The following is a 13998-nucleotide window of genomic DNA, read 5'->3' as shown; positions in this document are numbered from 1 at the left end:
TAGAAGGTCCCTTTTCAAATCATTAGAAGAAATATAACATAAATAGGGATAAGACTGTGACTAACACAACAGTTAATGATTCTTAATCCCATTACTTTTCTTCCTAAGTATCTGAATGTGAAGACTAAATCTTGCTGGTGAAGTTACCCTTCAAAATTTTAAAGATAATCACTTTATATATACATGTATAATTTCAAGATCATTATTACACATAACTAATGGTACTATGATAAGAATGAAGACCATGATGGTAAAGAAAAATAAGATGAAGAGGTTGATCATGAGGAAGAAGAAGGAAAGAGGAGGAAATGATCCAGAATGTAACTCAAAGAACAATCAAACTGTAATAGAGGGTAAAGAGCAAGATAAGAGAACACAGCAGTTTTTTGAAGATACCACAATACTATTTTATAGCCTACACACAAATAAAAGTTACTAATGGCTTTGTTCCTATATTTTCGTAGTTGAATCTATTAAACGATTTTGATTAAAGAAATAACAGTTTAAAAACCTGTTTGTTCACGAAACATTTTAATAGAATAATTTTCAGCCATTCTCTATATAGCTTCATGATACGTTTTCTAAGTCATGCTTATTCATTGCTACACAGAGTTAGACTTTGAAAGTCCTTTTGGTATGTGGCTATTAACCTGCAGCCATGAAAATGAGTGTACAGTATCCTAAAAATTAGCAAAGCTTTACAAAGAAATTATTTGTTTAGAGATATTTTTTCCTGAAAAGCTAAAAGGATTTTTGAATCCAGTGCTTAAATGGGGTTAAGTATTTTATATTAGCTGTGCCTTCACTGCTTGGTCACAGAATTGCTACAATCTGCACTAACTGGAAGATAGGAGATCTTTATGAATTTGATTACTTAAAAATTCTTGAAACCAGTTTACGGTTAGGAATTTCTAGGAAGACCATACTTAATACTTAGAATAATCAACTTACAGATTTTCTTAATATTTAAATCAATATAATGGCTAACAAATAATGTAAAGCATCATAATCAGCGATCATTTACCACTGAGTTACGAATAAAGTATTTTGATGGGAAAATATGATCTCAATGCAATCAGCCCATAAAAATCACAAGGCAGTAGAAAGTTTCCAAATGACTAGGACAGAGAAAAGGGATCATACAAGTTTAGGCATTTTCTTTTCATATAGGAAATTAAAACACATGCTATTACTACGTATTTGCATACGAAAAATTGGGGGTGACTACTTGAAGTTCAAATAATGCCCATGACAAGCCTGTACCAGCAGAATGCTACTGAACAGTGGCTCAGGGAAATAAGAATCTGGAAGTAATAATTTGAGAGTCTCTGATGGAAGCAAACAGCATCAAGAACAGAGGAGTTACACCCAGAAAGCGTATATATCATTTTCATATACAACATCTCATTTATTCCTCACAAAATCCTCTGAGGATAAGATGGGTATTATAACCTCTGTTTTACAAAGTATAAAACTAAGCCTGAAGGATAAGAAGCACAGGTAACTAGTAACAGAAATGGGACTTAACCCCAAGGCTTTCAACTCTAGGTCCAGTCAGCTTCCCTACCTTGCTTTCTACCTTACTCTTCTTAAATACACATGGAAGAGGAAATGTAAACATTTTTCTAAACAAAGCATGACCTCATCTATTACTTAAAAGAGGAGAAGGATGGGAAGACGAAGAGAGAGAGGAGAGGAGGAGGAGGAAAAAGAAGGGAGGAAAAAAGAAGAGAGGGAAAATAACAAGAGGGGCTGAAGGTGACAGAACGGAGAAGGGAAGAGAAGGGAGAAGAAGCAAGAGACACTTCTTATTCCAGGAAACTACCATAGGAAAGTCAATAAATTTATGAAGATCTAAACAAAACTGCAGAATAACTTTAAATCTGTTTGAAGAAATCTAATGGAAGAGTTCTGAGAGTCTCTAACATTTGTCTACCAAAGCAACCCAGGCAAAAGTCACAAAAACCTCATCAATTAGAGGTGATGCCAGTCGCCATCAGGCACCATAATGGGTCTGTCAGTTCTATTGTCTTATAGCACCAATAACGCTTCATTGGTACAACACACACATTTTTACCACATTCACCAGCTCTGCAGAAATACTGAAATGTTTAATGAGCTAACAAGTCAAAGAGTAAGGACCTTTCAAGATTTTTTTTTTATATTTTAAGTAATCTCTCCACCCAACATGGGGCTCAAACTCACAACCCTGAGATCAAGAGTCACATGTACTACTAACTGAGCCAGCCAGGTGCCCCAAAGAGTGAGGACCTTTAAGAGAAAGCTGCCATCCTAAAAATATTCTTGAATTTTAACTCAATACTAAAACCTCTTAGATTAAATATCCCCAAATTCACACACACACAAAAAGTTAAGAGTTTAGGTTGAAGAACACAGATTATTTTTAAAGTACACATCATGATCCCTAAAAATATTAATATCTGAGTAACCAACTCACCGTTGAAGTATCAATGATGCTTTTTTCTCTTCCATCAATGTCATCATCTTCATCTTCATCACTGAAATCTGCAGCTGCACTTTCAAGGAATTTGAAATTATCCAGCACAGAGGCAGAATCTGTTAACTCGGATTTTCTGGTTTAAAACATGTACATCTTGCTCAGTTCATTTTTTAAACTTAACATAAGAATTAATCCATGATATGCTGCATTAACTTGTCTATATTATAACTATGACCCCTCAAATCATGTTATGAATGACACTGATTCTTATCCATTACATTTCCATGGATTTTAATTGGAAAAGCACTATAGGAAGTGGTTACTCTTAAAGTACTTTACAATCATAACTATTCAGACTAATGGCCCCTCCTGATTCAGTATTCTTTTGATCCTTAAGTCAAACTTAATGTATTTCTTTTTAAAAATATTTTTCTTTTTAAACATTTAAAAATATTTTCTATTTTTCTCTATTCTTTTACTCTCTGCAACTCTTCCTCCAACAATATAAATTTCTATAACTAAAAAAATAACTAGTAGGTCAATTTTCTCTGATGCAATCTTACATTTCTGCTGAACAGCTAAGGAGCTGAAAAAAGTAAATGTGCACATGAAATAACTTATTAGTCAAACTAATATTACTACAAAACTTGATCGTGTTAATGAATAAACCATTCATTTTCAAAATGAGTGACTTTTCAAACATATACAATTTTAATTTAGTCCCTCAAAATAAATCTAGTAAATAATTTCCTAATAGCCAGAATAGAATGATTTCTCTCCAGTTCATTAGGAAATGTTTTAGATAAAGGCATTTTCTTAAAAAAAAAAAAAAAAAAAAAAAAATTAACCACAACTACGGACAAAATTTTCAAAACAGATACATCTCAAATTTCAAATCTGTTGAGAGCTTTGTTTTTGGGTTTTTTCCACCCTATTCTCTATCCCTACATAAATCAGACAGATTCAGAATAATACCCTTTTCAGTTTCAAAACACAGGTCAAGGACAAAACACAAGACAATTAGAGTGGTCTTTTCTGAACATCTTTACAATGACTTACAATAATCCTTTAGGTAAAACTATAATCAGGAATAAGGTCTGCATTGTTTGTATCTACACAAAGAAACAATCTAATCTTACATTTATAAAAACAAGTTAATGTAGTCTTAGTTATTACTGAATACATTTAAGAAGGCTCCAATGACATTTGTTTAGAGAACTTATAAGTCCTGTTTTTGAGCCTTTACCCATATCCCATAATTTTAACGTTCCAACTAACAGAAACGATGTTCCTACTAGAAAATGTATAGAGTTCAATTTAAACCATTCTTATGGCTTTAACATGCATTAAAATGAAGTAACATAATATTTAGACTTTCATAGAATCTTTGGCTTTTTATTTAAGAATCATGCCAACATTTTTTTCAATAAAGAATCTCCTTATTTAACTGTTCATGTTCATTTTAAACAAAATTACATGTAATTGTATGACATATGATCCAAAATGCAAAACAAAATATTTCAAATAGCTATTGAATTTCTCACACTGATTCTATCAATTAAAAACATAAACTTAAAATAGATAATCTTCAAAAGAAAGAGGGGTTACAGTATTATTAAATACACAAACATGGTTAAGAAAAGTTTTACTTCTAAAAAATTTGAGGAATTTATAGGAGTTCTAGGTCACCAGGAATGAAATTTCATTTTTACCGATTTGAACTGAACTTTGAAAGACGATCTTTTGTGAAGTTCTAATAGTAAGTGACTGAGCTTCAAGATATTAAAATCTGTATTAAATCTATAAATTTCAAGCAAATAAAAATATCTTAAACAAAAAATATTATAATAATCACAAATAACTCTAATCCCTATAGGTTATCTTCTACCAAATGAAATTTCCATTTTTTAATTAAACTTTATAAAAAATTATCCCTGTAACAGTATCTAAAATTGCAAGTATCACAAGTGTCACCCATAAACCAAAATTATTTAGTAACCCAGACAAAATACTTACCCAATCATTGCTGTCTCTTTAACTTCAGCCTCTGTGCCATTTATAACTGAGTCCTGATTTCTGTCATCTTCCCTGTCTGTGACGTCACTTGAAAAGCCCAAGAGAGCTCGTACTCGTTTAGATTTCACATCTAGAATAGTATCCGTGTAACCCACCTCCTGTAGATACCTGTGTGCGAAGAGGATCCTTACAATCCAGTCATTTTGGAATCAGTATTCTATAACTTAACATGTAAATAAAAGTATTTCTTTAAATTCATTGCCTGCAGAAGACTTAACAGTACAGTACTATGCTGGTAAGACTGGCTAATAAATAATCTTCCAGCTGCCAGATGGAGATGTCTCTTGCAGTACCAGCCTCTACGGTCACTGAAAAAAATCAAAGAACTATACAATACACTATTCATTACATTTATCATAAGAAGAAGCTGTTCCTTAATATACCTAATAGCACATTCTTTCTTCTAGGCAGGATTGGAGCAAACTCACTCTCAGATCCTTAATAAATTACTATTTTATAACAGTAATTATTATAACCAGTACTCTTTTTACATTTCTGCTATAAAGTGTTTTTGGATCAACTGTCTGAGAGCTAGAGAGAATATTTCTAGAATATCTGCTTTCCTCCAAGACATACAAGAAGAGTACATTCCAAAGAGTCATTTCTACAGAAAGGAAGCTGTTATCCTAAGCCAACTCTAAAGTAAAAATAGCCCACAATTCAATTGTGGATGTGGGATGCGTGTGTTCACGTGGGTGTGTGTGATACTGAAAGCCAGCGGCACAGAAAAAATAGGTTTGTACTGAGAGCTAGACCTGGTTCTAAAGCCCATTTCTGCCACTTTCTTCCTGTGTAACTTTAATTCTCCTGAACTTCAGCTTTCTTCCCTCCTAAGAGTGACACATCTAATACATTGGGTGGCATACAGAAGGCATTCGTTATCCTTTAACAGCAAAGATCGATCAAAAAAGACCAAAAACGGCAGCAGCAAAAACATGAAAAAGGCAAACGTCATGCCAAAATACTGTCATTAACAAATGTGACAGACAATTATTAGGCATGAACCTATAAGTAAGCATCAAGTCTATGAAATGAAAGAGAAAACAAAGGTAGACAAGATAATTAGTTTCAGGTCAGTTTATTTCAAGATCAGGTATTAACAGATTACAGCTCAAAGAGATATTTCACAAAGATGTGTGACTGAAATGGAGTTAAGTGTATCTTACCAAATCAAGACACTCATTTTTCAATACTATCCAATATTTATAGAAAGGTTTTGATGAGGGGCACTCAGGTGGCTCAGTAGGTTAAGCGTCTGACTCTCGGTGTCAGTTCAGGCAATGATCTCACGGTTAGTGAGATCAAGCCCCGCATCAGGCTCCATGTTGGCGGCACAGAGCCTGCTTGGGATTCTGTCTCTCCCTCCCTTTCTGCTCTTTTCCTGTATGTGCACATGCACACTCTTGCTCTCTTCTTTTAAAATAAAATAAACTTAAAAAAAAAAAAAAGGTTTTGATTAAAATCTGAATAAATGTTTAACTTTCCTGAATTTAATTAGTTGTTCTTACAAACCAATACAAAGGTGTTATATTTTTCTGTTTTTAACATTTGATACATACCTATCTCTGTCAACAAAATCACATTACAAGTAACGGTTTTAAAAACTGCTCTTTCCATAGGTAAGTTGGCTTTACTAAAGAAAACCTCCTTATTCATTGATAGAATGTCACCTTTTCTTTGAGGGGGCAGACTGTGAATCTTTTAAAAGTTTTTGAAAATTCTCTCTCAGATTGCTCACTATGATAACCACTTCTCATTTTAAAAATCATCACTTTAAGAACACTCATTTATAAAAAGAAAAATTCATAATCATATTTGAGACCAAAGTGAGGGCACCAGTGAAAACCACTTATTAAATATTAGTGAATTCTCATTTTCTTTAACTTTGAATAGATAACAAATACATAAAAGGACACATTTTAATATTCTGTCTGCCATTAGTCAAAAGGAATGGCCGGCACAAATCCACTCTGGAAACCATAGATGTAGACTATTCACAGGAAACCCCAAAATACAAAACAGGTAGTAAATTTCATTTTACTGAAGCACAAATTAGAATACAAATTTCAAATGTGATATGCAAGAGCCAGGCAGTGAGCTGGTAAAGTGGGTTATAACCTACCACCTGACATCTGAACCTCATTCCAGCTTTGTTTCCTCTTTATAGTCTCAAAACACATTTTATAGGAGAAAGTACATGTTAGTGCAATATCTGCAAATTGGGAAAATTAAAGAAGCTCTTCAATTTATTTAAAATAGAAAGTTTAAAAAACATAACCCAAAATTTCACATCTTAATATTGATTAGACTTCTATTAGGACACACGTATATTCATGTACAAAAGATGCAAAAATAACTTTAGGAATACAGAATTCTTTAAAATGTAAACATAAGCATATATTAAAATTTAGAAGCTTAAAATTAATCTCTGAGGGATGCCTGGGTGGCTCACTCGGTTAAGCATCCAACTCGATTTTGGCTCAGGTCATGATCTCACGGTTTGTGGAATTGAGCCCCAGGTCAGGCTCTGCTCCCAGTGTGGAGCCTGCTTGGGATTTTCCCTCTCTCTCTGCCCCTCCCCACCCCCCTCAAAATAAATAAATAAGCACTTATTATATATACTCTTTGATAAAGCTAAAATTGTAAAATAAAAGAATTTATTCTTGGTAATTCTTGTTAATATTTAATAAAAAATGAATTCTACCACAGGGGGGAAAATGTGTAATATGAAAAAGGAACAGTAATTCAATTAAGTTTTTTCATACCAGCAGTCTAACAATAAAAGAGATAATATTATTGTACTGAGTTGCAAATGCAAAAAAAAATATATGTATATATCTATAGATATATCTATATAGAGATATATCTATAGATATATATATATAGATATGTACCCTGATGAAATATACTTCTCTTTGTTTAACCACAGGATACTTACTGTCTGAGTAGTTGTCGACCTTGTTTCCACATTAACTGGCTGTTTTGTTGTGGCTGTACCTCTGTTTCATTACCTTCATCTGGAAAACATTAAATCATAATAAAAATGCCTTGCTTTGTACATTAGAGAGTATCTCAATTCATAAAATATGTCCAATAAAAATTTATTAGATCAGAATATGCAAAACTACACTGTAAGGTATGTTTTAGGACAATGTAAATTCTGTTTTTTAAATCTAATTTCCATAACAAAATATAAATTCATTATAGCTACTAGATTCCCCTGAGAGTAGCAGAACTAAAATAACGACATTTTCCCAATCTCTAGTAGCCTAAGAATTTTCCTCCAGGACAAAGACTGACTCAAATCAAGTCATACAATAGGAGTCCAATGAAAGTGTTATGGAGCACCACATCAGAACTAGAACAAAGTACTCAGGAATGATGTCAGAAAAGCCAGTCTGGTAAAGAGTAGATCTAGGTAAGAAATAATTTCAATCCACATCTATTTCCTTCACTAGTTATTAAGTAAAAACCTCAAGTATTCTTTTGAAGACATTCCTTGAATGAAAACCACCTAAGCCCTGTAAAGCTTTAATTCATCATTTGGTAGACGCTGAACCCTTTTAAGATAGTAAAATGAAAAGAGCCCTCTCTGTGATAAATCTGGACTACAGAATTTCCAAACTATACTCTGACTCAACTTTAAAAATACAAAAAACAAAAACAAAAACAAAAACAAAAACAAAAAGTTCACACTTTTCATCAGCCCTTGATCGAACTGCAAGAAACTGTGATCTCTTACAGGGTTTTATTCAAGTGGAGATATAAGAGAGATTGGGAAAATTTGTTTTATGATTTTGATGTTAAGCATTTACTATGTTCCAGATGCTATGTTAAAAACACATATGTTATCTTTTTTAATCTTTACAACCCCAAATCCCCATTTTAAAGATGAGCAAGATGAGTTTTACAAGTTAATTGTAAGATTCCCAAGTTAGAAACACAGTTGTAAGTGCTGAAATCACATGTGACTCCAGAGTTCTGTTTCCCTCTACATGCTCTCACTACAGTGAGAAGAAATTAAAGAAATAAGTAAATGAGAATTTGGTCTTCCATTTTCGTTTTTCTCCTAAAATAGTTAGGCCAAGCTCTGTGATATACCAAAGAAATAGCAGTACAGTGGGGGGTGGGAGGGGTTAAGATAACTTAAAAAGATAAGAGTACTTTGGGATAGGACGACTTCAGAGGGTATACTTAAAAAAAAAAAAAAAAAAAAAAAAAAAAAAGAGGGCAAAATGATGTCCCAATATTAAGGAAAAACAACACATCTGCTTCCATTGACCCACAAATTCAGGAACTATGGTTCACAAATTGTTCCACAAATTCAGGAATACACTATGGTATGTTCTAAATATATCTATCCCCTTTTTAAGTGAAGTAAGTAACCTATACCTGCCAAGTGAGAACATGTGCATTGGCATTTCAAAAGACTAAAAATTTCAGATGTGAAAGAACTTTTGAGATCATTTAACTTCCCATCAGTAATGGCCCGAATTCTTTCTATACTATCCTCAGATACACTCAACTGTCTTTGCCTACTTTGGCAGCTCATGATGTTATTACCAAAGTGTGACACACGCACTCAGTGGAATACTACTCAACAAGGAATGAACACACCAACACGAATGAATCTCAAATGCATTGTGCTAAGTGAGAAAAGCTAGAATCAAAAGGCTATATTTATTCTGTATGATCCTGGAATTCATATGAGTTTCTGGAAAAGGCAAAACTACAGGAACATAAAACAGATTAGCGGCTGCTCAGGGATTAGAGTGGGGAAGAAGGGTAGTAGGAACAAGACCATATATGTTTGTGAAAACACTAAAAAAGGTAAATTTTGCTTATGTAAATTATATCTTAATAAAAAATAAATTAAGCCAAATCAAATAAGAATGCATCTTCACCCTCTTTAAAAAATAAAGTGTATTTGTATACTGATATAAAATCTGACTCCCTGGGTAACGTATTTTTTTTTAAAGTCTTGGATTAACAAAAAAACTTCTGTACATGAGAACCTAATTTTCCCCACCGTTCTTTATCCAAGTTAAAACTCACAGTTCTCTCAATCAACTATCAGATTCACTCTTACCTTACCAAGTTTAAAAAAAAATGACATCAAAAAAAGTGAGGATTTTATTTAAAGTGGTAAGAGTTGAATTGCTTGGTAATATTAAAAGTACTTGAGTGGTACTTCCAGTGCAGTTGGAGAAGAGGGACCCAATTTACCCTCCTGCTTGTAACAAGTACAAAACAAAATAGATGAAATCATGGTTAAGACACTGGACATCAGGCAACAGAGGAAGATGATCCCTGAGAGAAGAGAAGCACGGTGAGCCCTGTGATTATTCCCGCTCACTGCCTGGACAGCGTTTCTAGATCACAGCATAGGGAGGGAGAACAAAAAACAGTATCTGAAGAAATGATGGCTGAAAAGTTCCAAGTTTCATGAAAACTATAAACCCACAGATCCAAGAGACTCCACAAATCCCAAGCACAAGAAATATAATGGGGGGGGGGGCGGGGGGGGGGGACGGGGAGAGAACCTGGGAACTATACCATAGCACATCATAATGAAATTGCTTAAAACCAATGATCAAATGAAAACTCTTCAAAGCAGCCAGAGAAAAAGGTCACATTCTACATACAGAGGAATAAAGATAAGTTTGATAGAAGGTATCTCATCAGAAACAATGCAAGCAAGCAAAATAAAGATGTTTCAGACACACAAAGGCTGAAAGAAGTCATCGGCAACAGCCCATACTACAGGATACATAAAAGCCCTTGAGGCAGATGGAATATGATGCCAGAAAATATGGATCCCCACAAAGGAATGAGGAGCACTGGAAATGTATACTTTTTGTATTATTTAAATCCCTTTAAAAGAGAATTGATTGTTTCAACAAATAATGAATGTAGTGTGTGACTTATAATATAATACAAGAAAATATGTGAGAACAACTACCAAAGAGAGAAATGGAAATACGTGGGTTCTCGTGCTACAACAGAAGTGGTATACTGCCACTCAAAGATAGATGGCGGTTTAAAAAAAAAAAAAAAAAAAAAGAAGTATACTATTAACCCTGAAGCAACCACCAAACCAGCAAAGAGTTATAGCTAATAAGTGAGCAAGAGAGAAAATAGAACCGTAAAAAAAAAAAAAAACTAGATGAATCCAAAAGAAATCTAAAAGGAAAAGGGAGCAAAGAACAGACTGAACAAACAAAACAAACAGCCAAGGTGGGAACTTTAAATCTAACCATATCGATAGTCACGTGAAATGTAAATGGTCTTAAACATCGTGATGAAAAGGTAGAATCTGTCACTCTGGATAAAAATATTCTATTTTTAATAAGTACCTGCCTTCTAATATTAAATAGAAGAAACTGAACTATGGAAAGATAAATAAGATTAACATAATCTGGGGTAATATTCTCCTAAAACAGAAATGTGAAGGTTTGGAAATAGAACAAAACAGGGGAAAAAAAAAAAAAAAAAAGGCAGAAAGGAAACGAATTTTACAGTGAAAAATGTTTCAGAAAATGTCTGGATTATCAGTTTAAACAAAAGTAGTATAAATGGATAAAAGATCAAGCACTAGGAAAATTCCTCCTTCTTTAAAGTTTACCCTGTGGTGAACACACCACCTTCGACCCTCTCCTCATCACTGTCCTCATCACTGTCACCTACGAATCTCTCGATAACGCTCAGAACCAGGCTTACATGCTTCCTCTGCAACCAAATGCTTACATCATCTTGAGCAGTTAACATTCGTGTGGGTGATCCACCTCAGCCTCCCCACAACCACCACCCTCTCTAGCTGTCAGACCTCAGATCCTGTCATTATGAAGAACAGACACAGATGCAAACTCACTCTCTGAGCATATCCTTCAGGCTCATACTCCCACCTCACTAGTTCTTTCATTTAGCTGGGACCTCAGATCAGGGGCCAGCAAATTACAGCCTGCAGGTCAAACGTGGCCCGCTGCACTCATTCATTTCTGTGTTGTGGCTACTTTCATGTTAGGATGTCAGAGCTCAGTAGCTGCAACAGGTAACATATGGCCTAAAAAGCCCAAACATTACTACTTGGCCCTTTACGGGACACCAGTGTGCTGGCCTGCTCCAGACAACAGCCCATCCCCTTACTTTTACCCATTAGCCTCCTTTTTGTCTTCACTTCCTTCCCTCCCTAGTTTTAGTTCACGGTCTATCACTGCAACTGTTCGTTAGCCAATATCCTCAAGTTACTCCTTCCTTCTGTCTCTCCATAAATTCAATGAATTCCATTATTAACTATTTTCATCCTACTTAACTTCCACCCAAGCTGTCAAGGGTGTAAACCAATGCTTCTATATAAACTCATGATCACACACCTTGACTGGACCCTTAGCTTTTCTCAATCCTACTATTTGTTATCAGTTTGTCCTCCTGCTCATTATTATGTTAAACCTTCTCTACTTTTCTTAAACCTGTCATACACTCTTAGCAGATAATCCAGTCTTACACATAAAACTATCATATTAAATACCCACCACCAAACTGAAACCCAAACTCACAAACCCAACACATAACTTCTACATTCGTTCTTGGGAACAATAAAAGACATACTCCTCCCAGCATTGTCCAGCTAATTCAGAATCCAGTCCCTTTCACTTCTTCAGATACCTTCCTATTTTAAATACCTCTTCTCTTTCCTTTTTATTTGCTCCTCTTCTAAGAAACCCTTGCACGCATGTACACACACACACACACACACACACACACACACACACAACTTTCCTTGACCCCATGGATCCTTTCAGCTGTCCCTGTTCTTCACCTTCACAATCTAAACTTCCTGAAAGATGACTAAACGGAGTCTTCATTTTCCATTCATGTCTTTGTTTCTGCCCTCACCCTTCTCCTAAAACTGCCCAAAATAATGACCCATGTATCACTAAATCTTAAGGCTACTCTTCAGAACCTCTGGCCATTACTCACAGTGCTGTAGAGTCCTTTCCTGTGGAATCCCTCCCTTCTCCTGGTTTCCTTCCCACCATTAAGATAATTCTTATCAGTTTCCTTTCCAGCTTTCTACTCTTCTACCAGTTTTGTATTAGAGATCCTGGTCCTCCTCTTACTGTGCATTAAGTCCCTGGGTGAGTTCTTCCTCTCCAGCGACCTGAGTGCCCTCGGTACTACATGCTGAGGCCTCTCAAATCTACATATCCAACCCAGACCTCTGGTTGGAGCTTCAGACCCACACAGCCAGCTTCACTTGACTGCCTGACAAATAAATCCAAGAGTGAACCCATCATTTTCCAAATCTACATCTGAACTAGTTTGCAAAACTGGCAGTGTGGGGGCCATCTTTGAGTTCTGAGTGTCCCTGTTTTTCATCCCTTACGTAGAAACAAGAACGAATTCCTGCAGATTTTACTTCCTAAGTACTTCCTGAACACACCCACCCTCTTCATCTCCACTGTCAGTGCCCTGCGAAGGCAGCTTTCCACACTCAGCCAGGTGTGTCCCATCACCCATCCAGATCCTCTCTCATATGCCTGCCACACCTGCCGCCCGTGGGGTATAAAAGCAAATCTGATCGTGAGAGTTAAGATCCTTCAAATGCCTTCTCAAAACTCTTAGGATAAAATGAGAATCCTTAACATATTTTACGAGACACGTGTAACATACTTTACCATCTGCCCCTCTGGTTAACTCTCTAGCTGCATCTAGAAACACTCCTTCCCCGGCCTTCCTCTACTAGCCAGTTATTTTATTTCTCAAATGTGCCATATATCTTCCCTCTGTCTTTCTCCTTACCTCTCATTCAACAATAATTTAGTAAGTTCACTTTCCCTGGCCAGTTCTTACTTGTCCTTCAGACGCTAACTGTTCATTTCCTGCAAAAAAGCCTTTCTTGACTGCTTAAGCCTAGACTTGGTTCCCCTGCTATTGTGCTTCTTAACACCTATTACCTTCCCCATTATACAGGTCATTTTATTGTAATCACTTTTTTCTTATCTCCCCTGTAAAAATCCAGTAAGGCACTGTTATCTCATTCACTGAATCTGGTGCTAGGTCTGACAAGCACTACATATTTAATACTTGTAAATAAATAGTTTGAAAGATCAGTAGATGAAATCACCCTTGGTACTATGTGTTGTATACTAAGAAAATAAACCTGAAAGTAGGAATTATTTCCTCTATTTTTCCCAGTTTCAGATAAGGAACAGAACAATCTCAGAAAGATTAATACCACAGGTATTTAAAGTGTCAGGGCAGAGTTAAGAACTTACACGCATAAAAGTCAAACTTCTTCTAGAGCCACTTGTTTACTTATAAACATGTTGTATATATTGCAACTAGACCTTTACTAGGTGCAAGTTTACTCCTAAATTAATATTGAAAACATTAACTAAATTAAAAGTTTACTCCTAAATTAGTATTGAAAACTTAGGAAATAAACTACTTTATATAAA

At 35.1% G+C, this 13998-nt stretch overlaps 1 protein-coding gene across 6 annotated transcripts in view; it reads right to left on the bottom strand.

The window, feature by feature from the left end:
- Positions 1-13998, bottom strand: part of STRN (striatin) — a 90737-nt gene that overhangs the window by 36223 nt on the left and 40516 nt on the right. For all 6 annotated transcript variants that reach the window (XM_042933254.1, XM_042933255.1, XM_042933256.1 and 3 more), the window contains 3 exons: positions 7476-7554; positions 4478-4645; positions 2459-2594 (listed from right to left, as the gene is read on the bottom strand). In XM_042933254.1, the coding sequence (XP_042789188.1) occupies positions 2459-2594; positions 4478-4645; positions 7476-7554 (383 nt within the window). The remainder of the gene's footprint in view (positions 1-2458; positions 2595-4477; positions 4646-7475; positions 7555-13998) is intronic.

The sequence above is a fragment of the Panthera leo genome, chromosome A3 (genome assembly GCF_018350215.1).
Source record: "Panthera leo isolate Ple1 chromosome A3, P.leo_Ple1_pat1.1, whole genome shotgun sequence".
Taxonomy (NCBI): domain Eukaryota; kingdom Metazoa; phylum Chordata; class Mammalia; order Carnivora; family Felidae; genus Panthera; species Panthera leo.
The sequence above is the reverse complement of the archived record's forward strand: the minus strand, read 5'-3'. Positions and strand labels throughout refer to the sequence as shown.